Source organism: Oncorhynchus tshawytscha, linkage group LG27 (genome assembly GCF_018296145.1).
Source record: "Oncorhynchus tshawytscha isolate Ot180627B linkage group LG27, Otsh_v2.0, whole genome shotgun sequence".
Classification (NCBI taxonomy): Eukaryota; Metazoa; Chordata; class Actinopteri; order Salmoniformes; family Salmonidae; genus Oncorhynchus; species Oncorhynchus tshawytscha.
In genome coordinates, this window is record NC_056455.1 from 9,192,482 (window position 1) to 9,220,409 (window position 27,928).

General features: G+C 42.8%; 3 protein-coding genes across 5 annotated transcripts in view; 2 read left to right on the forward strand and 1 right to left on the reverse strand.

The window, feature by feature from the left end:
* The first annotated feature begins 1,863 nt into the window (after positions 1–1,863).
* On the forward strand, positions 1,864–3,664 carry LOC112225835 (bryoporin). 2 transcript variants are annotated; one of them, XM_024389936.1, is made up of 3 exons: positions 1,864–2,051; positions 2,383–2,496; positions 3,000–3,664. In XM_024389936.1, the coding sequence occupies exons 1-3, from the start codon at positions 1,879–1,881 to the stop codon at positions 3,430–3,432; spliced, it is 720 nt and encodes a 239-aa protein (XP_024245704.1). In that variant the 5' UTR covers positions 1,864–1,878; the 3' UTR covers positions 3,433–3,664. The 2 variants fall into 2 exon arrangements, with proteins under 2 accessions (XP_024245704.1, XP_024245705.1); XM_024389937.2 differs by having other exon boundaries at positions 1,924–2,051; positions 2,358–2,496.
* A 377-nt stretch (positions 3,665–4,041) lies between these two features.
* LOC112225836 (DELTA-stichotoxin-Hcr4a-like) lies at positions 4,042–6,193 on the forward strand. The gene is made up of 3 exons (XM_024389938.2): positions 4,042–4,139; positions 5,079–5,215; positions 5,308–6,193. The coding sequence occupies exons 2-3, from the start codon at positions 5,112–5,114 to the stop codon at positions 5,753–5,755; spliced, it is 552 nt and encodes a 183-aa protein (XP_024245706.1). The 5' UTR covers positions 4,042–4,139; positions 5,079–5,111; the 3' UTR covers positions 5,756–6,193.
* Positions 6,194–26,858: 20,665 nt separating this feature from the next.
* Positions 26,859–27,928, reverse strand: part of LOC112226002 (receptor activity-modifying protein 1) — a 12,423-nt gene continuing 11,353 nt past the window's right edge. For both annotated transcript variants that reach the window (XM_042307494.1, XM_042307495.1), the window contains one exon: positions 26,859–27,750. In XM_042307494.1, the coding sequence (XP_042163428.1) occupies positions 27,501–27,750 (250 nt within the window). In that variant the 3' untranslated portion in view covers positions 26,859–27,500. The remainder of the gene's footprint in view (positions 27,751–27,928) is intronic.

The following is a 27,928-nucleotide window of genomic DNA, read 5'->3' on the forward strand; positions in this document are numbered from 1 at the left end:
TCCTTCTCTCTCACTGTCTTTCTCTCTCTCTCTCTCAAACTCAATCTATATTTTATTCCCAACATGTGCAATGTGTAGAACATTCCATAGCAATTTGCCATCAAGCAAGCAGAGCACGTGATTGTCTTTCATCAAAGATTGATATACAGTAGGTGTGTTAGGTCAATAAGAAATGACTCTATAAACAGAACAATAATATTTCAGAAACGTTGAGCTTCTATGCACGAGTAATAATAGTGTAATATGCAGTTCTTCAGTCACAGATCAACCCCAGCGACAAAGATAAAAGACAATCAAGACATAAACTACAACAATTACCGTGACCTACTATTGGATTTTCACTGCATCTTGTCGAATGTTTATTGTGTGTTCAGCTCTTCTCCGGTTGTAGTTTTTAGTTTTGGGTGTGTAAGTTTAAAGAGGATTTTGAGTGTAAATACTATGACTAATATGATTAGGTTGAGATTTTTGATTAACATATCCCACCTACACAAACACAAATACCAAGATGCATTTAACATTCAGACTCATTCATACAGAAAGAATGCCTTATTCTAGTCCTTATGGCTGAAGGTTGCTGTGTGTCCTGTGTTCACAGCAGTGGAGGCTGCTGAGGGGAGGACGGATAGTAATAATGCCTGGAATGGCTCAAATGGAATGGCATTAATCACATGGAAACCATGTGTTTGATGTATTCGATACCATTCCACCAATTCCTTTTCAGCCGTTTACCACGAGCCCATCCTCCCCAATTAAGGTGCCACCAACCTCCTGTGATTCACAGTTAGTGTTATTGACCAAAACTTGAAATTCAGAGGAAATTGTCACTGTATACTGTATAAAGACTGTATAAAATCTGTGCAGGGATAAATGTTCATTTCTGATATTGAAAGGTCAAAGGGGATGTGGTTTATTGTCCAATTACAACACAGAAGCAGCGGTGCATTTCTGAAAGCATTGCGACCTTGGTAAAGAAAGTTCCATGTGTCCATAAGGCTGCCCATTCAAACTGTAAGTGCATGTTTGGCGCCATCTGGTGAAGTCTGAAATCTGGCAGCACTATTACAGCAGTAAGCAACGGTCCAATTACACCAGCACATCTCACAGCATTTAGTGTGTCCCAAATGGCACCTTATTCCATTTATAGTGCCCTACTTTTGACCAGGGCCCATAGGGATCTGGTCACAAGTAGTTCACTATATAGGGAACAGGTTGCCATTTGGGATGCATGCAACCTTAGATAATTACATGGGTTTCCAATGCACACATTTGTAGCTCTTGTTCCTTCAGTTGTCATTCCCAGCCACCAATAACCAGCAGACGTTTTGGACATCCAGTATCCACTGGGGTTTCTCAGTCGATGCTGAGTAATTATTGCCCCGCTCGGTTTTTACATGAAAAAAAGGGTGTGTTACTTTTTCCATTGACAAGTGTGAGTGAGGGAGAGGTTTGTGAAGCTGGGGTGTGTCAAAGGCTGTGTCACAATGCATTGCTGTGATAGGGTGGTACCAGGCTGTGAGGAATCTGTTGCAGGTCAGTGCATGCACATGTACAGATGCAGAACCCACATCTTACCCAGACCTGCAATGTTTTCAATTTGTTCTCCCTCATCATGTCAGAGCACAAAACACAGTACTGCGGAATGTGCTATGAGTGTTGTAGTGCTGGCTGTATGGATAGCATTTGTTACAACAGTCTCATTGGCACAAATCCCTTACACTTTTTCTCAAATCTAAAATATCTTCTCCCTTAGTATTGGATGTAAAATAACTAGCAGTAGTCAGTAGAACACCGGCAAATACAGGAAAAGTCCAAACTATTACATTGGAATGCAGTATTTCCTGTTCTTCGTTATTTTCTCGTCTGCTCTCGTTCAAAATGATGCCTCATTTTCTGTGTGCCGTGCCACACCTGTGTTTGTGCACGAACACGCAAAAGTGTAATCGGAGTAGGTGTGACTTCAGCCAATTCCTCCTCTCCTCCACCAGTCTGGGGAAACACGAATCTACTCTACTCTGCCTGACACAACTGGAGTTTTCTGAACTTAGAAGGTGAATATCTTTACATTGTCTTCATCATAATTCACATCTTCTGCCTGCTACAATATTTAGCAAGCGGTGCATTGGGATCAGAATGGTTTGTTTGCTACCTTGCCTAGACTTTTAGAAACATGCATCTGCCTGCAAACCGTTCTGAGGTTCGAGTTTGAAAGGGAAGATTAAAGAGATTTTTAATGAATGTTATTTTGATTGTGTTGGCAAAGCTACTCTCATGAGAGAAATATTATGTCTTCAGCTGTCATTATCTTTACACTCCAGACGTACTCTGTTTCCACACATCTAAATACCACTATACAGCTTTTTCCCCCTCTAACTCGCTCAGACCAGCCAAGATGCCAGAGAACGCAGAGGCCGTTTCAGCCACTCTAACCACCAACAGGAACTGTACTATAGAGCTCACCAATGTCACCACCGGTTACTGTCTCATCAACCCCAAGTATGTTGGCGTTCAATACTCTAATCTCCTTACATTACATACAGTACACCACTATGGAAAAGAAATGAATTAGCCAAATAACAAACCAGCTGTCCATCCCCAGATTGTTATTTGTCTGTTACTTTTCGGTGGAATTTCTCAGAGTAAATATATTTTATGACAGGCTTCTCTTGGATGGGTGGTTTTCATGTGTAACGTGGCTTTGAGTACATCCACCTATCCATCATGAAGTGACACAATGTGGCTCATTGCACACCGTGTGCTGGCTCACTCTGTGTTGCTTACGAATCCATAGCAGCACTCACACTCCATCCATCAGCACAGAGTGGCTGGACGGAAAGAAAGGAACAGTGAAATGACTAAAAGTAGAGGGACAGTGAAAAAGTGTACAGTCACATAACTTTAAGTCCAGTTGTAAGGTTTTGCATTTGATCAGCAACATGAATGTTCAGATAATTCATTTGAACTTTAATGACCCCCCATTCCCATTACTAACCCCCCAGGGTGTATATGTCCAGTGGTTTCTGCTACCACCCACCCCAGCCCACCGTCCGCACCACCAAGACAGAGGTGTGCTCCTTCACCAAGGATGACGACACAGCCACGGGCGCCGTGGGGGTCCTGACCTACGACCTTTTCCACATGCAGAGCCGCGTGTGCTCAGAACGCATGGCCATCATGTTCTCCGTGCCCTACGACTACAACTTCTACAAGAACTGGCTGGGGGTGGGCGTCTTCGAGGTGGCACGCGCCTGCGACAAGCAACTGTACAACCACATGTACAAGGAGAAGGACTTCAGCAAGTTTGTCCGATCAGAGGCCAGTGGGTCAGGGGTAGAGTACAAGGCCCAACACGTAGACCTGAGGGCCACCATGTCCAATGTTGGGAAGTCCATCATTAAGGTGGAGCTCTATGATAAATTGGGGCACAAATAAGGGTAGACAAGCTGGTAGCTGAGCCATTTTACCAATTCACAGCAGGGAAAGAGTTTATATTTATGCATAATCACGTACTAAATATAATTATCACCCAACTTAGGTGGTTAATATTATCCAATTAATAAATATTTATCAACTGGAAGATATTACTGTCTAATTGTTCACAATACTTGATTCTTCTTTTCCTGCTCCTGTACATGTTTGTTTTAATAAAACATTGAACAATGAATTGGTGTAAGATGTTTTAGTGATAACCTTTAACATGCACTTACACACCTGATCTACTGAACAGTTTCACGTATCATTAATATTTACCATTAAGAATAAATGATTGTACACTGAATTCCGTTTCCTAGAACTGTCAGTTTTTAATGAATCATAAAGAGACGTTATATTAGCCATAATACAATAATCCCATGTGATTCAGTGACTATTGGCTCAGAATTTATCATTATCCTGTCAGGATTTATATGGTTCTTGGTCTCCTGCCTTGTCCAATGTCCTGTAGAACTGCACCATATAAGAGATGACCGTAGCTTCAGGGGTGCATGAATTTACTTGTTCAGCTTATTCAGTGCCTCTGTTGCACAATACCATTGCAACAGAGGGGGGGGGGTTGAAAAAAAAGGTCCCTCCTTTCAGGTGCGTTTTTACTCAACTAAACTCTGGAGCTGAGAGAACACGCTGAGAGAAGTCTTTTACAGGTAAGATATTACTCATATTACTTTTACAGGTAAGATATTACTCATATTACTTTTACAGGTAAGATATTACTCCTATTACTTTTACAGGTAAGATATTACTCCTATTACTTTTACAGGTAAGATATTACTCCTATTACTTTTACAGGTAAGACATTACTCCTTTTCATGGCCACTATGAGTACTACTGGAATAAGTAGAACTAGAGGTTATATAGTAATTGAAAGGGTGACAGTATTCCACCTACATTTGAACACTTTCCATAATCTATTTTTAACACAAATCTTATTTCCATTTGGTTCTCCCACCGGTAACCATTGGTATGATGACAATTTATAGATTCATTATTGGGCATATGTGAATCTGTTCGTGCAATTTACATGTCGGACATCCATTTGATTTGCAACCTTTTCCCTGCAAATGAAAGTGGAGATGATTTTCTCTAGGATTCCCCTCTCTAAACTGGCTATTGCACCTTTCCTTAGTAATGTAATTAAAAGGCCAGGCTTCCCAATGAGCCCGAGCAGAGTGAGCAGCCGCTCTGTTATTGTTGAGAACTGCCTTGAAATCTTCCTTATTACACACAGCTCTCAGGCTTTTCTCCCATTCTAAACTGGCTGTTTACTGCCTGTGCGTGTCGTGTGTCATCAGTCAAACGGCCAACAGAGGAGAAGAAATTGCTGTTGAAAAGTGAAGACTGTTCTCTACTGTATTTGATTCTGAGAAAAAAAAACTCTTGACACTGAGCAAGGCATGTCGTAACAAAGAGTGAAGGGTTTCAGAGGGACACTTACAGTAACTGTATTCTACAGTACGTTTTTGGACAGAATTGGATCAGATATGAATACAGATCCTCTTGGCATTCCAGAGGGTCAACCACAAATGTATTTCTGCACAGCAGTCCAACTGAAAAGCTTAACCCTGCTGGTCTCTGTATTATAGAAATAAAGAGGTACATATCAGAACCACTCCAAAATGGCAGAGTCAGCCGAGGCCGTGGTCGCTAACCTGAGCAGCAAGAGGAATGTCACCATTGAGATCACCAATCTCACAAACAACTACTGTCTCATAAACCCAAAGTGAGTGCACACCTTACCAAACTATTGTTATTGTCACGCTGTACATGCAAGGAAATGTTGAAAGCGTAACGTTGTGCGTGTGTCCTCACTAGGGTATTCCTGGAGAGTGGGGAAACCTACAACCCTCCCCAACCCACAGTGCGACCCCTAAAGATCGAGGTCTGCACATTCAGCAAATCAAGCGCCAAGGCAACGGGCAGCTATGGCGTTCTGACCTATGACCTCTTTGAGAGGTCCCGGAACGACTACATCGAGACGGTGGCCCTCATGTTCGGTGTGCCCTGGGACTACAACGTCTACAAGAACTGGTTCGCCGTGGGCATCTTCAACAAGGGCCGAGCCTGTGATGCGTCACTGTATAAAGAGATGTACAACGAAAAGGACCAGAAAGGTTTCATAAGAGAAGAAGCCAATGGCTCAGGGATCAGCTATGAAGGGAACTACCTGGACATCAAGGCCACCATGTCCCCCATGGGCAGGGCCATCATGAAGGTGGAGGTATGGGACAAGCTGTTCACTCCCAGCCAGCAGGCCCACTAAGGGGAACCTCCAGCCTCCACCCTCTCCACCAGCACTACAGTAGACCTCTGCTGTGTTGAACCTCAGTAACCAATCCCTCCACCATTAGATATTACTATCCTGCCGTACTGCTACTGTTTGTATGTTTTGTTGCTGACATGTCTGAATTTCAAGACATCACCTTTCAGTAAATCTGCTTAAGATCACAGTTTAGTTTGCTTATGAATCCAGGCAGAAGCGATATCTGCTTTTTTCTGTAGAGATCACTGTTCTGTTCATCTCTCAGTAGCATCCTCTTTCAACTGGCATCTTCTCTAGAAATGTAAATCAAACAATGACTCACCAGAGGACGAGGGTGCATAGCTTACTTAACAACACATGGCCAGGAGCTGTCTTTGTCTGTATCTATTTATGGCAATGCTAGTCTATGGAATAAATGTTGTTGTTTTGCTAAAGCTATTTGTGTTTGATGAGTTTCTCTCTATTGATTGAGCCTGGAAATATTATGCAACACTGGCCCTGAAGGAAAATGATGATACTGGCCTTTAATGGATAGCTAATACTGATATGAAGTCTTCAACTTCTGAATAACATTATGCATTGCATACCATGCAGGTGATGTGCAGTGGTGGAAAAAGTACTCAATTGTCATACTTGAGTAAAAGTAAAGATACGCTAATAGGAAATGACTCAAGTAAAAGTGAAAGTCACCCAGTAAAATACTACTTGAGTAAAAGTCTAAAAGTATTTGGTTTTAAATATATTTAAGTATCAAAAGTAAATGGAATTGCTAAAATGTACTAAGTACCGAAAGTAAAAGTATAAATCATTTCAAATTCCTTATTTTAAGCAAACCAGACGGGTCAATCTTCTTGTTTATTTATTGACGGATAGCCAGGGGCGCACTCCAACACTCAGACATCATTTACAAACAAAGCATTTGTGTTTAGTGAGTCCGCCAGATCAGAGGCAGTAGGGATGACCTGGGATGTTCTCTTGATAAGGGTGTGAATTGGACCATCTGTGACCCGATTCAGGAGATTCAGGAAACTAGGCAAGTCACAAGTCACGAATTCACCGTTTGAACTTAAAACATTTTGTAAAATCAAAATGTGTTTTTCAGCAGAAATGCCTTCTGGAACATGTGAACTTTCATGTGCCTTAATAAGGAACTTGTATTCCATCTGTAAATATGAATCAAATTGTTACGAGCATTGTTGGTTAAGCCACAGAATTTTTTTCCTGTCTAAATGTAACGAGTACTTTTTGGTGTCAGGTAAAATATATGGAGTAAAAAGTATATTATTTACTTTAAGAATGTAGTGAAGTAAAAGGAAAAGTTGCCAAAAATATAAATAGTAAAGTACAAATACCCCAAAAAACGACTTAAGTAGTACTTCTAAGCATTTTTTACTTTACACCACTGGTTATGTGCAGTATGTAAGGCAATATGACATTTTCCATCAAATAATTTTGTATATATTTAAAAACATTTTTTTGTTCAAACAGGCAACTATCCTTGGTGTGACCTTCTTAAAACAATTCCATATGGGGTAGCCCACCCCCCGGCTTAGACAGGGCCTAGTCTGTAGAGGGTACCTGTGATCAGCTAAATTATAGTGTATCTGTAGCAAGATGAGTGACTCACAGAGTTGCAGTGAGTCAATGGCCATGCCTGGCACACCCTATTCCATCACATTCAAGGCGTAATGCACGGTTTGCATTATAGTAACCCTTGAGAAGCACAACCATGTCAATATTAAACCTCTATTGAAAGCAAATGGAGCATTTGAAAGGCTCTTCAGAGGAACAGTAGGCCTGCCGACTGTTTCGAGGGCCTGACGGAGGAGATGACAGCCAGTGAAAAGGAAGTCTCTTCCCCCTAACAGCTATCATTCACTAAATACCAACACAGAGAAAAAACCATTAATCACTTCTACTTACAGTTTAATTCTAATTCCCGAGCCCTATAGGCAGAGGCATGGGTATTTCTTGAAAAGCTATCAGACCATCAACAATACTGCACCAGCCCCACAATGGGAGTGACTTACACACATAGAGTTCACACTTATTATGCTAATAGTACTGCTACGATTGGAGGGATGCAATCATTAACCTTGTGAAAATGAGGGTACTGCTAGGAGAGAACGGTGCAGAAGCTCTTAAATCACATCCCAGCCAGATGTTATTGCGTTTCTAACAGCAAATAACCCCCCCGGTAGATTCATTCTGCTTTAGCGACGTTAACTGTTTACCGCCACAAAGAGGCCCTGATCAAAGGTTTCTCCTCCCGCTGTAGCATTTACATAATATAGAAGCATAAACTAGCTCTATTTAGGCTCAATCTCAGAAGCTTTGTTGAGTGGTGCATTGAAACAGCGACAGGCACTGCCGCCTATAACAGATGGGGCCACTCGGCAGTGCAAAGCAGGGCTTTTTGTCTGTTACATCTTTGAAAGAGGATAAACTCCCTCACTCCTTTCACATTCTCCCTCTTTCAGTCTCCCACATGTATTCACTCATACACCTGCATATACTTATGCATGCTTTCATGTATTGTGTTGTATGTGATTGTGAGGGGACGGGCGGGCGGGCGGGCGGGCGGGCGTGCGTGACTACATTTGTGAGTCTGTTCGTGTGTGTGTGTGTGTGTGTGTGTGTGTGTGTGTGTGTGTGTGTGTGTGTGTGTGTGTGTGTGTGTGTGTGTGTATAGACTCATACAATAGTAAGCTTAGCATTTAGTATATTTTCTCAAAAACAGCCAAAGCACAACAACATACACATAAGCCAGTGTCACAGGAGTCATTTGGTAGTCAGCTAAAGTCCCTGCTGATTTCCTGTACTTTTACACGTTGATTTGAGGAGAATCAGTTGATTAGAGCTGAACATTCTCCTGTCTCTGGTGTTAAACACAATACTGGCAAGATAATAATGCACCTTCATCTGCTAAAACATTCCATGGTCTGAACTAACGTTACCAATTTATTTATTTATTATTAAAGTGCTGAGAGCCATCTTTATCTGCATTCAAAGACTGCCACCTAGAGGCTGTCCCAGGTAATGACTCACAATGCACTACAACAGAACATTAGGGAGCATTTATCTAACTAATACTGGGCACAATATATAGAGGTACATCTAACTTGACAGTTAGCTGCCATTGAACAAAAACAAGGAGAAAAGAGGAGGAGAAAGTTTTTAAAAATCCCAAATGTCAGCACAATGAAACAAAATCTCATGATAACAGATTTGAAAGGACACAATATCCTCCAGACAGCCTTCATCAGAGAGGAGGAGGACTGATGTCATACTGAGAGTCAAGGGGTTAGAGTTGAGAGGTCAGCTCACCCAATGTCTCCTCCCTTCAGAAGCCTGCGGTCTTGATGTCCAGCCGGGCCTGGTACTACTGGGAGCTGCGCTCTGTGTCTGCCATGATCTGGGTCAGCCGGCTCTCCAGACCTGTCACTGACGCCTGTAGGCTAATCATCATAGCTCCGTAGCAAGCTTCCATCTCCACAAGGTTCCCCTCCATAGAGTCTTCTACAAGGGCAGGGCCACAGACACACAGTGAGAACTGAGCTGAACTCTGATTCCTCATTCCTTCTTGGTTAGGTCTGACTTGGACACTTGTTTTTTCTGGAGGTCATTTTGCATTTATTTTCCAGATGTAGATGTATGTTCAATCCCTACAGCAGAAAAGCAAGGGGCAAGAGTTGTGATGTCTTTAGCTGAAGTGATCCTTGGCACTGTAAAAATCATTTGTGGCTTGTTTTGAAACTCTTTAGGCCTATTTGTTCTGAGCAACATGATGCATGTTGTAATAGTAAATCATAGGGTCCGAGCTGAGAGTCTTATAATGTGACAGGTAAATGAGAAACTAACGTGCTTCCATCCAAGAAGTTCTGAGTCTGCCGTGCCACCTTACCATGGACCTCTCCATCGGTTGTGTTGGGAGTGCCACTTTACCACGGAGTGGGGACACTGCAGCTCCAGGTCTCTGGCGGTGGACTGGCCGCTCTTTAGCTCTACACTGGTGTTCTACAGGACCTCAGTACTGGAGCTCACCTCCTGCTGCACCTCTTCAGCCTGAGGGAACCAAACACACACAGGTCAAAATCGTTAACTCATGAACAAACGTTTCATAAGACATCTATCAAATATGTGACATGAAAACATCATAATAAAAAAGCCACATAAGTATTTATTATTGAGCATCAATTCTGTTATTTCTTGAATATAAATAATGATATTGAAATGTTGTGCATTCAGGTCCCTGTAGTCATACACTATGGCTACGTCGCAAATCGCACTATGGCTACGTCGCACCCTATTCCCTACATAGTGCACTACTTTTTACCAGAGCTCTATGGGCCCTGGTTAAAAGTAGTAGGGTGCAATTTGGGACGTACTCTATGTCTGTGTGTTTGTCCCCTTGCCTTGTTCTTGAACCAGGCCTCGGTCTCTCTACGGCTCTTTGACGCCATGCCCTGGTACTGCTCTCTGATCTCAGTGATGACAGTGTTCAAGCCCTGGTTTCTGCTCTCTGACCTCAGTGATGACAGTGTTCAAGCCCTGGTTCTGCTCTCTGATCTCAGTGATGACAGTGTTCAAGCCCTGGTTCTGCTCTCTGATCTCAGTGATGACAGTGTTCAAGCCCTGGTTTCTGCTCTCTGATCTCAGTGATGACAGTGTTCAAGCCCTGGTTTCTGCTCTCTGATCTCAGTGATGACAGTGTTCAAGCCCTGGTACTGCTCTCTGATCTCAGTGATGACAGTGTTCAAGCCCTGGTACTGCTCTCTGATCTCAGTGATGACAGTGTTCAAGCCCTGGTACTGCTCTCTGATCTCAGTGATGACAGTGTTCAAGCCCTGGTTCTGCTCTCTGATCTCAGTGATGACAGTGTTCAAGCCCTGGTACTGCTCTCTGGTCTCAGTGATGACAGTGTTCAAGTTCTGGGCTGGGGCCGCGTCCACCTCCACCTGCACCTGACCACTCATCGGGGCACGGAACGACATGGTCTACTAGGAAACAACAACAACATCAACTACATGTGCTACATGTGGACAATACCAAAATAAATGATCTAATGACTCTGCCTCCTCACAGCAAAATCTGTTAGTCCTTCAATTTCCTTTGTTAAATGGACTCTTTTGATCTAAATTGCTTTTGTTTTATAGATGAGTACTGAATTGCATGGCCTCTAAAGGCAAAAAAAAGTGTCCCATACAATAAGGGGATCTGCTGTACCTATGTTATGTTTGAAGAAGTCAGTTATACATTCTTCTGTCCTAGTTCTAATCCTAGTCCTAATTCCAACATATCCTTGACATTCAGGATTTCCTTAAGTGCCTGAGGGTGATGGTTTGTAGTGTGATTCCCTTTCCGGTCCATAGAGGTATTTAAAACCGTACTAAAATCTCCCACCATAATAAAAGAGTCTAATGTTGCTTGTAGAGTTGATCAATTCTTATATATATTTTCAAAGAAGCTTGGATCATCATTATTTGGACCATATAGGTTAATAAGGCATATCTGTTTATTGTCCAATAACATATTTCAAATAATCCATCTACCTTGATGATCTGTTTGGACAATTTGCACATTTGGATCAAAATGACCCCTTTTGAATTTCTTTGCCCATGGGAGAAATATATTTCATCCCCCAGTCCTTTTTCCACAAAACTTAATCTAAAATTGTTGAATGGGTTTCCTGTAAACAATAGATATTATATTCATTCTCTTTTAACCAGGTAAATACTGATCGTCTTTTCTTATTATCTGCTAGGCCATTACAATTGTAACTGGCTATACTTATTTCACCACTTACCATAATGAGACACAACTTTCAATTCTATTTATCAAAATCTATGTTTGTAAACGTACCATTAAAAAGTAACATGTTGATTTAGTGTCTATATAGCTGTACCATGATATTTGCATTGCTACTAAGTAAATCTCCAATTGGTCCACACTATTCCACCCTCTAAAATCCCTCCTCCCCCCGAGTTGGTTTGTCATCCCAATGCCCGGCAGACCACCCCCGACCCCCCGTATCCCATTAGCCTAGAAAAGACTGGTGATCCATCCTTTGAAAAGAGCACACAGTGCCATTTACAGAACAGTAGTAGATCAACTGCCAAATGCATTTCCATCTCCCTCACCTCGATTTGTATTATATATAGCCATCCAAATATATATATATATATTTTTTTTAAATATTTTTTTTTAATTATCCTGTTTCTTATTTTCCATAATTAGCTATTAATATTTGTAGTAATGTAGGCAATTTATGAAAAGGATTTACCTCTCACCAGTCACGCCATTACCAAAATTACATTATAACAAGCAATTATTATATTAGCAAACAGTTGTTGTGAATCATCCTCTATTGTCCCTAACATATTTTACTCCTTCACAACAGTTGTGGGATATGCACATACACCCACACACTCATACACACTCAACCCTTTCCCCCCACACAACCATAGGCTCACATTCTCAACAGTAGCACCATCCCAGAGCCCAACTTAAGAAAGGCCTTGATTTCTAAACGCACTTACTGTTGCAGCTGCATGAGAAGGCCTGCAAGACTGTGCAAAAAATGGGAAGAAATTGAAAGATTTTATGAACCATTGTCACGTCCTAGATGATGGAGGTCAAATATACACCTTTTCCCTGAAACACCCACAACATAGTCCCCAGTATTGACCATATGCCCAAGCATCTCCATGCAGTCAGACTTTTGATTTTGTGCCACCAGTGTCACAATAATATATCCCCTCTCTGAATGTCCGAGTGTGACCCCCTCCCCATGGGTTACTGCAGCTAGTGTTGCCAGCACTGCCACTGCCTGGGTGGGGGCACCCCACCGGAATCCCCACCGGCTAAGTACAAGGTCATCAAGGTTCTCATTAGCAGCTTTGAGAATTTCCTTGTATAGTATGCTCTCCCTTTAGGGGGCTTTGGCTTTGCAGGACCAACCCTGCCAAGCAGGCTCAGAATCTTGAGGGGGCAGTGCTGCTCTAGGTCTCTGACCGCATTTTGGCTGCATACAGGCCACTTACAGCATGCCCATAAAACAGTCAGGGACTTCTCCTTAGTATCTGGGTCATTCAGGTGGGTGTCTAGGGTATAGGGTTGTGGACCGTTCCATCAATATAGGATCATAAATAAATACATTAGATATATCATTTATTTAAAAATGTAGTTCCCCATGATAGGACAACAAATAAATTAAATGTATAATTTATTTTAAAACAGTTCCACCACGATAGGACAATAAATATGACGTATAATTGATTATAAAAAGTATATCCATCATCTGAACAACATTGAAAGCTCTCTCACACCCCCGCTCACAGCAATACATTGGTTCTGGGATATGCAACCATTTCATTTCTCACTCAACGCCATACTTTCCCAAACATAACAAAAATAAATAAACACACACCACACCATCCACACATACTGTGCCTTATGTTTACTGAGTGTATATCTTCACCATGTTGAATTAGTGCTTGTCTGTTCCAATTAGTTATGTTTGAAGATATATAGAAAAGCTATATGTTTTATTGTATTGTTACAATCCATAACCGGGCGAGAATTGTGTTTCATTATTTTACTCGTCTATAAGAACTTTGTACTTTTTTAAATAACCATGGAGTAGTCTTTGTGTCTCTGGATAACTGGTTATCAATATATAGTTTATCAACGACGAGAGCTACTCGTTTTCCTTTTAATCTATTTTCCTTGAAAATTGGATACAGAACTTTACACCGTTCTGCAATTTCCTTTGGGAACTGATCATTCATGCCAATTTTGGTCCCAGCAAGTCTTTTACCCAGGCTTTAACCATTATTTCATCTTTGCCCTCTCTGTCCCTTTAGGGGGCTTTGTGTACAGGTTCGAGTTGGATTTTGTCGATAGCTTAGCGTGGAATCTGAAGCACTGTAAGGAGGAACTCTCTAACTACAGATTCAGGAACTTCTCCTTCTTTCTCTTGGATACCAGTAAGTACCAGCTTCTCTCGCATGGATCTAGTCTTTATGTCAAGTAAGGCTTCTTCAGAACGATGTTCTCCTTTTTAATTTCATTCACTTCGGTTTCAGTCTTATTGACTGTCCCTTTTAGCTTGTGTGTTTCCTTCTCTAATGTCGCAGCTTTTTCATCACTCATCTCGAGGCTTGACTTCAACTCTTTTATATCCTTACTGACTAATTCAAGTATACCCAGTTTGTCATTTATTGATTTTAACAGATCGGTTTAGACTTTTACCATTGCCGGTGGTGAAAATATGAAATCATCTTTGTCTGTAGAAGAGTCACGTTTTCGTTTTGAAATTGGTTCCCGTCTTACCCTCCGCAATGTTTGGGTGTTGCTTGTTTTCATAATATTTTGTCGACAAATTTCTCTAGTCTTAAGATTTGTTTTGTGTTATTATCCAGATTGAAGGTTATCACCCACTGTCACACCCTGACCATAGTTTACTTTGTATATTTCTATGTTTTGGTTGGTCAGGGTATGAGCTGAGTGGGCATTCTATGTTTCATGTCTAGTTTGTCTATTTCTATGTCTGGCCTGATATGGTTCTCAATCAGAGGCAGGTGTTAGTCATTGTCTCTGATTGGGAACCATATTTAGGTAGCCTGGGTTTCACTGTGTGTTTGTGGGTGATTGTTCCTGTCTCTGTGTTTTCACCAGATAGGGCTGTTTTCGTTACGTTTATTGTTTTGTAGTTTTCGTAGTTTTTGTATTGATTCGTGTTTTACGTTTGTTGATTAAACATGGATCGAAATCTACACGCCGCATTTTGGTCCGACTCTCCTTCACCAAAAGAGAACCGTTACACCCACCAGATTGTGTAGTGCTAATATTTAGTCTAACTTGCCGATATTTAATATTACGTTTTTATCTTGAGGTGCTCTACATAACTACGTTCAGTCCGCCATTACCTGTCTCAGCATAGGAGTTGGCAAGACAACACAGACAGATCTGGGACCAGGCTACCCTACTGTACTATGAGACCCACCTTCTTATGGCTCTCCTTGAGGTAAACTACCCCCTCCTTCACGTTCTCCAGCTGCATCTCCAGGTCGCTCCTGGCCAGGGACATCTCCCCCAGCATCCTCTTCAGCCCCCACGATGTCAGCCTCCACAGACTGGGGCAGGCCAGACTCACTCTCAAACCCTGTGGTTCACACTTAGTTTGGACTCCAGTTGATGAAATTATACTATCAATATATAATATGATATCTGACATTTCAGCAATTGTAATGCTATGAAATAATATTGTTTTATTCATTCCTGAAATATTCAGATCAATCTTGAGTAAAAACGGTAACTAATAGCTTATATGTTAGACTCACTGGATTCTGAAGCCAGTTAGGTGTTATCCACCGGTAGGGCCAATTCTGCCACTACAGTGCTTGTTGCAAAGAACTTCACACAGAGAAAAGTATCAGGTTTCAGGTTGTATTATCTCACGCCACTGTAGACACCTTTCCATTTCATCATTAAATAGTTTTGCATGACACCAATGTTATTTTGCATAGGTCACAATATGTAATGAATGCATCAGTGCTCAGTAAATGCAGAAACTAATTGCAGATACTCTTGTTAATCTTGTATTGTAAAACTCTTGGCTGGCAGCTGCTGCTGTAACCTGGGAGTTGAAGGAATAAAGGCAACCAGCACTCACAAATTATATTCATGCCATGTACAGTAACACAACAAAATCTATCAGTATTTGTGAGTTTTCTCCATCTTAATTCATGCATGTTTGAGCCATCATATTAAACCTACAAGAAACATACCTTGGAGTGGAACTCGTCAATGGGCACTTGATGGGTGCTGATGTCCCTGGTGTCGACCTTGACGTGGCTGAGCCCCTGCTCCCTGAACTGCAGCTCCGGCTTGGTGTTGGCCTCATCCAGGGTGGCAACCCTCTCCAGGTATGTATCCAGGTGCTTCTCTGCCTCCTCCAGCCCCACCATCCATGGAAAAGCCACCGAAGATCATCCCTCCATCACCTCAAGAGCCAAAGCCCCCACCCATGGAGGTGAATCAGCCCCCACCAGCAGAGGAGGAGGCTGTAGTGGAGGAGATGCGAATCCCCTTACCTCTGGTCCCTGTGTACACACTTCCAGACCTCCCGGAAATCATGGACATGCCCATATCAGAGCATGAAGAGTTGAAGCTCCCCATGGAGGCTCCTGAGCTTAGCCTGACTCCAATGCTAGAGAAGCTGCGGCTGCGAATGGAGAACGTGACCATAATGACATCAGAGAGTGCAAGAAGCATGGTCTCTGGTGGGAGATGCACTGCAAGCGGGGTTGTGGTCTCTCTGTGAAACACTGTTATTAATGGGCATGTGGAATGTGCTGCCTGGGGTCTGCCTTGAGCCATCTCAGTATTTTCATGTTCACGATCACAGGGTCTCACTCTCACACACTCTCTCTCTCTATCTCTCTCTATCTCTATCTCTCTCTCTATCTATCTATCTAATCTATCATCAAACATACACTCTGACCCTGCTGGGAGTATCTTTGTTTTCCAGAGTCCATGTAAAAAAGGGCTATGAAATAAAAACCAATCTGTTTCCCTTTGGTTGCTATGTGTTGTGCTAACTTGTCATATTGGGGATGAGTAACATGTCTCTCTCTCTCTGCCTTTCCTCTGCCGTCCCTTATTGCAAGACCAATACACTACATTTCACACTTAGTAATTAGTGGCTTGCGTAGGCCATTTACTGAATTACCTTTAACATTGACACACGATCTGCATGTAAGCGAAAAGGTTCTATTGAATAGTTGCTGTGTATTTCCATATCCTCAGACTGTGCTCTCTCATCCTCACATTGGCTAAATGATGAACGCCAGCTCTCTGTCTGGGACTGATCCTCTGACAGCAAGATAGACAGGAGATCAATACAAACCACTGCCCATCCCGTCTTTGTTCTGTGCATGGGCTTTTCCTCCTCTTAAATCCCCCAACCCAACCCAACCACCCAAAGCATAAATGAATCCAAGTACATGTGTTTGTCAGAAACGACTGGTGTTACGTAAGTGAACGGGTCCACAGAGGGGTGTGTACACCATATGGATGAGATTGAATCAGATTGAATCAAATTGAATCAAGTTGAATCAACAATCAAACATACATGTCTGAGTTGAGCTTTCTTAAATGAAACATCAAATCTATTGTTGTTTTGGGTTGTTTATCAAAGTCAGCTGGCTAAGTTATTGATCCTGCTTTGTAGCATAACCCTCTGGTCCTTTCCCAGGGAGAGAAGCAGGGAGAAGAGACGAGAACAGCCGCCAGCGACGTGTCAGCCTATGTTAGCAGTAGATCTAGGAAACGATGTGGCCGGGAGAAGTCTCTTCTATATCACTTGACTTGAATCTTTAATCTGCACGTTGAGATGTCTCACAACATTATTTGAACAATGTTGTCGATCTTCAAAACAGTGTACACAAGGCACGGAACTCTGGGGTATTTTGCATAACAGTAAATGCATTTTTAAAATATAGTTGTCTCAAAACAGCAAATACATTCATCAAAACTATAATGATAATACATGATCAAAAGAACGCGACTGCCTGCAATAAACAATCATACCTCTTGAGTCAAGTTGAGAAAAAGAATGTGTTAGTCTACATCCGATGTAATCAATAGATCTTCATTACAGACACATCATGATGATCCAAATACATTATGATGATCAAAATAGGAAAAACAACTATTAAAAGGTGCAACTACTCTCCTTTATGCATATTTCACGAAACAATTTAATGCACATCAAATCAAATATTGTTTCTGATCAAAAAGGAAATTAGCAAAAAACTATGAAATAGCAGATACGAATCATGTAGTAACCAAAAAAGTGTTAAAAAAATCGAAATATATTTTATTTAGGTTCTTCAAAATAGCCACCCTTTGCTTTGATGACAGGTTTGCATTCTCTCAACCAGCTTCACCTGGAATGCTTTTCCAACGGTTTTGAAGGAGTTCCCACATATACTGAGCACATGTTGGCTGCTTTTCCTTCACTCTGCGGTCCACCTCATCAAAAATCATCTCAATTGGGTTGAGGTTGGGTGATTGTGGATGCCAGGTCATCTGATGCAGCACTCCATCACTCTCCTTCTTGGTCAAATAGCCCTTACACAGCCTGGAGGTGTGTTGGGTCGTTGTCCTGTTGAAAAACAAATGATAGTCCCAAGTGCAAACCAGATGGGATGGTGTATCGCTGCAGAATGCTGTGGTAACCATGCTAGTTAAGTGTGCCTTGAATTCTAAATAAATCACATACAGTGTCACCAGCAAAGCACCCCCACACCATCACACCTCCTACTCCATGCTTCACGGTGGGAACCACACATGCAGAGATCATCCGGTCACCTACTCTGCGTCTCACAAAGACAGCGGTTGGAACCTAAAATTTGGAATCAACTGACCAATGGACAGATTTCCACCAGTCTAATGTCGATTGCTTGTGTTTCATGGCCCAAGCAAGTCTCTTCTTCTTATCTTTGTCCCCCACCATAGTACCCTCCAAGCTCGTCATCAAGCTCGAGACCCTGGGTCTCGACCCCACCCTGTGCAACTGGGTTCTGGACTTCCTGACGGGCTGCCCCCAGGTGGTGAGGGTAGGCAACAACATCTCCTCCCCGCTGATCCTCAACACTGGGATCCCACAAGGGTGCGTTCTGAGCCCTCTCCTGTACTCCCTGTTCACCTACGACTGCGTGGCCATGCACGCCTCCAACTCAATCATCAAGTTTGCGGACGACACAACAGTGGTAGGCTTGATTACCAACAACGACGAGACGGCCTACAGGGAGGAGGTGAGGGCCCTCAGAGTGTGGTGTCAGGAAAATAACCTCACACTCAACGTCAACAAAACTAAGGAGATGATTGTGGACTTCAGGAAACAGCAGAGGGAACACCCCCCCATCCACATCGATGGAACAGTAGTGGAGAGGGTAGCAAGTTTTAAGTTCCTCGGCATACACATCACAGACAAACTGAATTGGTCCACTCACACAGACAGCATCGTGAGGAAGGCGCAGCAGCGCCTCTTCAACCTCAGGAGGCTGAAGAAATTCGGCTTGTCACCAAAATCACTGACAAACTTCTACAGATGCACAATCGAGAGCATCCTGGCGGGCTGTATCACCGCCTGGTATGGCAACTGCACCGCCCTCAACCGTAAGGCTCTCCAGAGGGTAGTGAGGTCTGCACAACGCATCACCGGGGGCAAACTACCTGCCCTCCAGGACACCTACACCACCCGATGCTACAGGAAGGCCATAAAGATCATCAAGGACATCAACCACCCGAGCCACTGCCTGTTCACCCCGCTGTCATCCAGAAGGCGAGGTCAGTACAGGTGCATCAAAGCTGGGACCGAGAGACTGAAAAACAGCTTCTATCTCAAGGCCATCAGACTGTTAAACAGCCACCACTAACATTGAGTGGCTACTGCCAACACACTGTCAATGACACTGACTCTACTCCAGCCACTTTAATAATGGGAATTGATGGGAAATTATGTAAATATATCACTAGCCACTTTAAACAATGCTACCTTATATAATGTTACTTACCCTACATTATTCATCTCATATGCATACGTAGATACTGTACTCTATATCATCGACTGCATCCTTATGTAATACATGTATCACTAGCCACTTTAACTATGCCACTTGGTTTACATACTCATCTCATATGTATATACTGTACTCGATATCATCTACTGTATCTTGCCTATGCTGCTCTGTACCATCACTCATTCATATATCCTTATGTACATATTCTTTATCCCCTTACACTGTGTATAAGACAGTAGTTTTTTTTTTGGAATTGTTAGTTAGATTACTTGTTCGTTATTACTGCATTGTCGGAACTAGAAGCACAAGCATTTCGCTACACTCGCATTAACATCTGCTAACCATGTGTATGTGACAAATAAAATTTGATTTGATTTTTTTATATTTTTTTTTTAGTAGTGGTTTCTTTGCAGTAATATGACCTTGAAGGCCTGATTCACACAGTCTCCTCTGAACAGTTAATGTTGAGATGTGTCTGTTACTTGAACTCTGTGAAGCATTTATTTGGGCTGCAATCTGAGGTGCAGTTAATTCTAATGAACATATCCTCTGCAGCATAGGTAACTGTGGGTCTTCCTTTTCTGTGGTGGTCCTCATGAGAGCCAGTTTCATCATAGCACTTGATGGTTTTTGAGACTGCACTTGAAGAAACTTTCAGTTGTTGAAATTTTCCGGATTGACTGACCTTCATGTCTTAAAGTAATGATGGACTGTCGTTTCTCTATGTTTATCTGAGCTGTTCTTGCCATAATATGGACTTGGTGTTTAGCCAAATAGGGCTATCTTCTCTATTTCATCCCTACCTTGTCACAACACAACTGATTGGCTCAAATGCATAAAGAAGAAAAGAAATTCCACAAATTAACTTTTAAGAAGGCACACCTGTTATTAATTGAAATGCATTCCAGGTGACCACCTCATGAAGCTTCCAACGGCTTACCTCGAAGTGGTAGGCCACAGTGCTGTCTGTCCTCTGTTGCAACACTCACTGCCGAGTTCCAAACTGCCTCTGGAAGCAACATCAGCACATAAAATGGGTTTACATGGCTAAGATCACCATGCGCAATGCAAAGTGTCGGCTGGAGTGGTATAAACCACTAGAGCAGTGGAAACAAGTCCTCTGGAGTGATGAATGACGCTTCACCATCTGGCAGTCTGATGGACAAATCGGGGTTTTGTGGATATCAGGAGAACGCTACCTGCCTGAATGCATAGCACCAACTGTAAAGTTTGGTGGATGAGGTATAACGGTCTGGGGTTGTTTTTCATGGTTCGGGCTAGGCTTCTTAGTTCCTGTGAAGCATACAATGACATTCTAGATGATTCTGTGCTTCCAACTTTGTGACAGTTTGGGGAAGGCCCTTTCCTTTTTCAGCATGACAATGCCCCTGTGCACAAAGCGAGGTCCAGAAATGGTTTGTCGAGATCAGTGTGGAAGAACTGAAATCCCTCCATTTCAGAACTTGACTGGCCTGCACAGAGCCCTGACCTCAACCCCATCGAACACCTTTGGGATGAATTGGAACGCCGACTGCGAGCCAGGCCTAATCACCAAACATCAGTGCCCGACCTCACTAATGCTTTTGTGGCTGAATGGAAGCAAGTCCTCACAGCAATGTTCCAACATCTAGTGGAAAGCCTTCCCCCCTTTGAGATGTTCGACAAGCAGGTTTCCACATACATTTGGTCATGTAGTGTATGTAGACACTGGTTCAGTGCTGGAGATGATGAACATGATGTTGAAAAGTGGAGGAATTGCCCTTTAACATAACTGTTATTGTTTATGCATGGAGATTAATCTCATATAAAGTGTTTGTTTTTGCTGTTATATGATCAAAAAATACACAATAAGATCTCTGTATGAAGAGCACTGTGTTAAGGGTACAGTTGGTTTGATTATGTGGTTTTGAAGAATAAAGAAACAAAAGGTTTTTGAAAGTGTTGTCCTCACTCCCTCTAGCAGATGAGTTGCTCCCAGAGACACTAGAATCCATAAAGGCAAGCTCTGTTATGATATAAGACATCTTCACTGGAGTGTTGACAACAAACAGCTGTTTGGATTGGATATTTTGGAGTGTTGTTACTGATTGATCTGTAACGCTATGATGGAGCTGGTAAAATGTATTTGGGTGCCTGGGCTGCTGGAAGTGCAACGATAGCGGCCATCCAGAAGATCTCTCCTATGCTTGAGGCAGAATCCATGATGGGGGCAGTATGGGCAGCTGGGGTGTCTCGTGTTGCAGCAGGGAGAAGGTTTGGAGTAGGAGCAGCAGGAGCAACTGGGACAGCAGTATGGGCAGCTGGGGTGTCTCGTGTTGCAGCAGGGAGAAGGTTTGGAGTAGGAGCAGGAGCAGGGACAGCAACTGGGACAGCAGTTTGGAGTGGGCAGGAGCAACTGGGACAGCAGTATGGGCAGCTGGGGTGTCTCGTGTTGCAGCAGGGAGAAGGTTTGGAGTAGGAGCAGCAGGAGCAACTGGGACAGCAGTATGGGCAGCACTTAATACTTTTCTGTCTGTTGGAGGACAGGTGAGAATGTATAGGATGTTACTAAAGTTGGTCTGCCGCTGAGATTCCACTCATGATGGCCTATTATGTCAGAGTGAACTGAGTACTTTGTGAAAGAAAGATGTGCTCAGAGAACTATCTCAAATTGCTTACATTATTGGCATCAAATTAGTTTGGGATTCAGATTAATCCTGTTTGTTTCATGACATAATAGTTAACTATACTAACCAGGAATTTAGATATACCTGGTATATGTATCAAAATGTATCTAATATTTTGCAATAATCTTGAATCGAATGAATGAGGGACTGAACACAGACCCAAAGTGTATTTGCGTTTCAAAGGGTTTCAGTCTTTAAATGACTCTTTTTTTTAAAAGAAATTTGCCAATTTAATCAAAATAATTTTGAATGTCTGGATGGAATAGCTTTGAAATGTTATTTGAGAGACTAACCTCTAGAGGGCAATGTTTTGCAAGAAGAAAGAAATCACTTTTTTTCAAGTAGTCTAGCCAAGCAAGCCTCTTAACAAATGACTCCTTACTCACTTAAGGTAGTCCATCGCATTTGATGATGAAATCCACTACTGCTTGTGGGTTTGCTGAAGACTATAATCTGATGTGGTATGCACTGTCTGCCACAATCAGAGCACACAATGGCCTGTTCAGTCCTTTTTTCCTCAGAGCCAACACCATGTGGAATGGTCCGTGGCAACAGCCTTTAGGAAGGCAGAGTTTACCCCACACTTCTTTAGTGAGTGTCTTCAAGGGATCCTTTAGACTGCTTTTTCTGCCCGGTGCGACGGCCCAGTTGTAGCTGTCTGTACTGCATATTTCCAGGAAGGCGGTCCTCTAGCATCCGGATGGCATGGCCAAGTTATCTAAGCTGCTGGTGTGTGATGGACGCCTCAATGCTCCTGCTTTTGTTTCTTTGCAGGATTTCTAAGTGTGAAACACAGTCCTGCCAGGTCACTTTCAAAACGCGTTGGAGGCATTTTATGTGAAAGGACTCCAGTTTTTTTTTAAAGTGTCGACTGAAGACTGTCCGTGTCTCACATCCATAAAGGACTGTAGATACACACACTGCCTGGTAGACTGCAACATTGGTGCAGGTTGCTCTTGTTAAACACTGCTTCCAAGGTATTTAAAGTGTGGTACAATGGCAAGTGAGGAGTCTGAGAAGGAGAATGCGGGTGGTGCAGGTGGAGGATCAGATGACCTGACAAAGGACCTCTTTTTTTGCCCTATTCTGCTGTATTCTCTCACAGCTGCTGTGAGGGTGGCTTGTAGAGCACAATCGTTCTCCAATCATCCGCCTACTGAAGCTCATGTCTCTTTAATGACCCCTACAACCACTGACACAACCACACACTTCACAATGGTTTGGTGTTGGAGCAAAAACCTTAGCAAAGGCAAAAGGAGGAGAGGTGGGAGGCCAGCCGCTGATGTAGATATATGCATGTATTATGAGATCTCTGCATATTGGGTCCTTGCAGAAATGGGCAGCTCTAACTGTCTGGTCCTGCATGGTAAGGTGTGCTATGACCATACACATATAGTTCACAGAATGGACATACAGTATGCCCTCTGACCATGGGAATGTCCATTCTAGAAATTCTAATTCTATGATTCTGACCCTTTGGGACCTGAGTGACACTGGAAGTGGGTGAGGATGACCTGACTTCTAGAGAGGAAGAGGGTCATCGAACACAATGTCCCTCCCCACACAGCCAGACAGACACAGAGATCCACCCAACAGTCCTGTCTATGACAGATAAGGATATAGATTACACAGCTGCTGCCACTTCGTCCTTAGAGAGGAGACCTCACACAGAAACACACAAGCTATGTTCTGTGAGTAAAACAGCTTGAATGGACTCTTGCAGGACTGCAATAAAGAATGGTGGAAATGCCACCCATGCAGTCACAAGACGGGGCAAATACTTATGTATTTATTATTTTTGTATCTACAAGAGTGCCCTATAGGGTGAAGGGGCAAAGGGTCTATTTGGAATTCACAATAACACCCATCTCTGCACTGGGTCTGAACGAGTAAAAACTTGATGAATCATCCATTGCGTTATCAGCTGTGCATTCCATTAAGGCATGGGGTTTAAACCAATTAGATCCAGTTAGGATATTCACTTTGGACCTTCTGCGAACTTTACAAAAATACAATATCTATTTCTGCAATCACTTTCCGTAGCCTACAAAACAAAGTCAAGCGATTTAAGCATTTGGCTTTAACATATTTAATTGCAAAATATAATTATATACAGTACATTGTGTGAGGGAAGAGGCTATGCTTTGACTAAGACCCACACCCCTCTCACAGACAGTACAAAGTCCAGTACGTCTTATGACCAGAGTAAGAGCAGAAATACAATACATAAGCCAACAAATTTCTTTGTTTCTGAAACTGAATGCAATTCAGTGCTTTCAGTGTCATTCACGACAGCATAATAAAAGGGGAAAGATAGACATTAGTTTTTCCTTCTGTCTTCAGTCAGTCCTCATTGCTACACTGAGCCGGGGGGGAAGACCAAACATTTGTAGTCTTTTGATCTAGTGCTTGATTCATCTCTCAGGCAAGCGTTGACTGGCTCATCATGGGCGACAGTGGGGACCGTCATTTTCAAGAGGGGGAGAGAGAGAGGTTGAGGCGCTGGGCCCTTAATGCTGGGAAATAGACAATTCCTGGAAACAGATCTCATAGACTACATGTTGCGCGTAGGCTACTCACACATTGTGCTTAGTTCCTGACCCCAACCTTCCTCACAGACTAATACTTGGTCAAAACCCTTCATCATGGCCCCATACTGCATTCTAAACCCTACACTCGGGGGGAAAAGAGGACTCTCCAGAAGCATCATACAATTCTAATATACACAAAACCCATTCAAGGACAGGGAAGCTACCCGGTGAGAGGGTACATCACATTTTGTTCTGTAGTTACATACAGAAATAAACATAATGGAGATCCTATACGGATAACGACACTCTTAGAAAAAAGGGTTCCAAAAGGGTTCTTCGGCTGTCCCCATAGGAGAGCCCTTTTTGGGTTCCATGTAGAGCCCTCTGGAAAGGGTTCTACTTTGAACCCAAAGGGGTTCTATTAAAAAGTTTCTACCTGGAACCAAAAAGGATTCTTCAATGGGTTCTACGAGGACAGCCAAAAGAACCCTTTTAGGTTCTAGTTAGCATCTTTTTTTCTGAGTGTACAGTAATTGGAGAGTGGGAATTCCTCAAACTGAAAGTCTTTGTCATTGGTTATCAACTCAATTGGAATGTCCAGCAATCCAAGACTCACGTTTTCCCAGCCAGAGGGTAGGAAATCCACTAACAAAATCGCTTTTCCGTCATCTTAACAAGCTTTACAGCTTCTGTCATCCTCCCCAACCACAATAATTTCACAAATGCTGAAGAATATCCTGACTTTTGCCATTCTTCAATTACACACACATATACATATGTACAGTGGGGCAAAAAAGTATTTAGTCATCCACCAATTGTGCAAGTTCTCCCACTTAAAAAGATGAGAGTGGCCTGTAATTTTCATCATAGGTACACTTCAACTATGACAGACAAAATTAGGGGGAAAAATCCAGAAAATCACATTGTAGGATTTTTTATGAATTTATTTGCAAATTATGGTGGCAAATAAGTATTTGGTCAATAACAAAAGTTTATCTCAATACTTTGTTATATACCCTTTGTTGGCAATGACAGAGGTCAAACGTTTTCTGTAAGTCTTCACAAGGTTTTCACACACTGTTGCTGGTATTTTGGCCCATTCCTCCATGCAGATCTCCTCTAGAGCAGTGATGTTTTGGGGCTGTTGCTGGGCAACACGGACTTTCAACTCCCTCCAAAGATTTTCTATGGGGTTGAGATCTGGAGACTGGCTAGGCCACTACAGGACCTTGAAATGCTTCTTACGAAGCCACTCCTTCGTTGCCCGGGCGGTGTGTTTGGGATTATTGTCATGCTGAAAGACCCAGCCACGTTTTATCTTCAATGCCCTTGCTGATGGAAGGAGGTTTTCACTCAAAATCTCACGATCTCACGATACATGGCCCCATTCATTCGTCCTGGTGCCTTTGCAGAAAAACAGCCCCAAAGCATGATGTTTCCACCCCCATGCCTCACAGTAGTTGTGTATGGTGTTCTTTGGATGCAACTCAGCATTCTTTGTCCTCCAAACACGACGAGTTGAGTTTTTACCAAAAAGTTATATTTTGGTTTCATCTGACCATATGCCATTCTCCCAATCTTCTTCTGGATCATCCAAATGCTCTCTAGCAAACTTCAGACGGGCCTGGACATGTACTGGCTTAAGCAGGGGGACACATCTGGCACTGCAGGATTTGAGTCCCTGGCGGCGTAGTGTGTTACTGATGGTAGGCTTTGTTACTTTGGTCCCAGCACTCTGCAGGTCATTCACTAGGTCCCCCCTGTGTGGTTCTGGGATTTTTGCTCACCGTTCTTGTGATCATTTTGACCCCACGGGGTGAGATCTTGCAGGGAGCCCCAGATCGAGGGAGATTATCAGTGGTCTTGTATGTCTTCCATTTCCTAATAATTGCTCCCACAGTTGATTTCTTCAAACCAAGCTGCTTACCTATTGCAGATTCAGTCTTCCCAGCCTGGTGCAGGTCTACAATTTTGTTTCTGGTGTCCTTTGACAGCTCTTTGGTCTTGGCCATAGTGGAGTTTGGAGTGTGACTGTTTGAGGTTGTGGACAGGTGTCTTTTATACTGATAACAAGTTCAAACAGGTGCCATTAATACAGGTAACGAGTGGAGGACAGAGGAGCCTCTTAAATAAGAAGTTACAGGTCTGTGAGAGCCAGAAATCTTGCTTGTTTGTAGGTGACCAAATACTTATTTTCCACCATAATTTGCAAATAAATTCATTAAAAATCCTACAGTGTGATTTTCTGGATTTTTTTTCTAATTTTGTCTGTCATAGTTGAAGTGTACCTATGATGAAAATTACAGGCCTCTCTCATCTTTTTAAGTGGGAGAACTTGCACAATTGGTGACTGACCAAATACTTTTTTGCCCCACTGTACATATATAAACAATTAAAATATTGTAAAACATGTAACCATTTTAGCATAGTCACTGTCGGGGTTCACATCTGGGACAGGATGGAGATGGTCATGGAATGGAATGGATTGTCAAGAATGACATAAGTCCATAAACCCTACTATCTTAAATACTTTCCTAGGGCGTGTAGGGAGGCGAAACGTTTACATGGCTGTCGCCACTTTTCGTTAGAGGAGCATCGAGGAATGTGGAGAAGATGAGTTTTCAAGAAGCAACCCAGAGGATGCTGACCTGACACTCTACACAACACCGACGGACCCTTTCTTGAACCCCTGTATCCTTGGACGATGCCGATGCCGATGTGGTACTACTCATTCTGTATCGGTGCATCCAAAAAGGTCACGTGTAAAGTGGTTGGGCTTTGAGATTGTTTTGATAGGACTCCACAGAGCTAAGCCATCAGCGGGTGGAAGACGATAAGCAGTTCCCTGTAAAATAGTTGTGTCAATGGCCCCAGTCTTGAATACTTGGGGGATGGAGAGAGTGAGTCTGAACATGGAGGTGAGGCAGGGGGATGAGGACTGATCCAGGACGTCCTATCAGGAGCTGCCATCTCCGTTCTTGGTCTTGAGCACCACCAGGACCACCATGATGGGGATGAGGCAGATGGGGGTCATTACCAAGGCAAACACGATGCTGGGCGGGGGGTCGCTCAGTGCCTCGTTTGGGCAGTCCCGGAAGAACCTGGAGTGGATGTTTACAAACACATTCTCCACCATCCTGTTGGGCCAGGGGATCAGCAGACACTCTGCTATCTCCTCTGTGCACATGGTGAAGGCGTTATACATCCTACAGGGAGGGATAGGAGGGGTACTATTATTTCAAGAGAGGGCAACGTTATGTGTCTGAAAGACATTATTAAGAGTTTCATGGTATGGATGGACCATTAATGAGTGAGTTAACTCTGATTTCACTTGACTATGTGTTGGGTTTCTCAAAACTACTGTTTGAACTAAGTGACAACGCA

Bases quoted from the DNA above. Each gene is read 5' to 3' on its own strand.
- LOC112225835 (XM_024389936.1), top strand. From the start codon at position 1,879: ATGATGCCTCATTTTCTGTGTGCCGTGCCACACCTGTGTTTGTGCACG. The intron at 2,052-2,382 runs GTGAATATCTTT...TAACTCGCTCAG, and splicing joins GAGTTTTCTGAACTTAGAAG to ACCAGCCAAGATGCCAGAGA. The intron at 2,497-2,999 runs GTATGTTGGCGT...CTAACCCCCCAG, and splicing joins TACTGTCTCATCAACCCCAA to GGTGTATATGTCCAGTGGTT.
- LOC112225836 (XM_024389938.2), top strand. From the start codon at position 5,112: ATGGCAGAGTCAGCCGAGGCCGTGGTCGCTAACCTGAGCAGCAAGAGG. The intron at 5,216-5,307 runs GTGAGTGCACAC...TGTCCTCACTAG, and splicing joins TACTGTCTCATAAACCCAAA to GGTATTCCTGGAGAGTGGGG.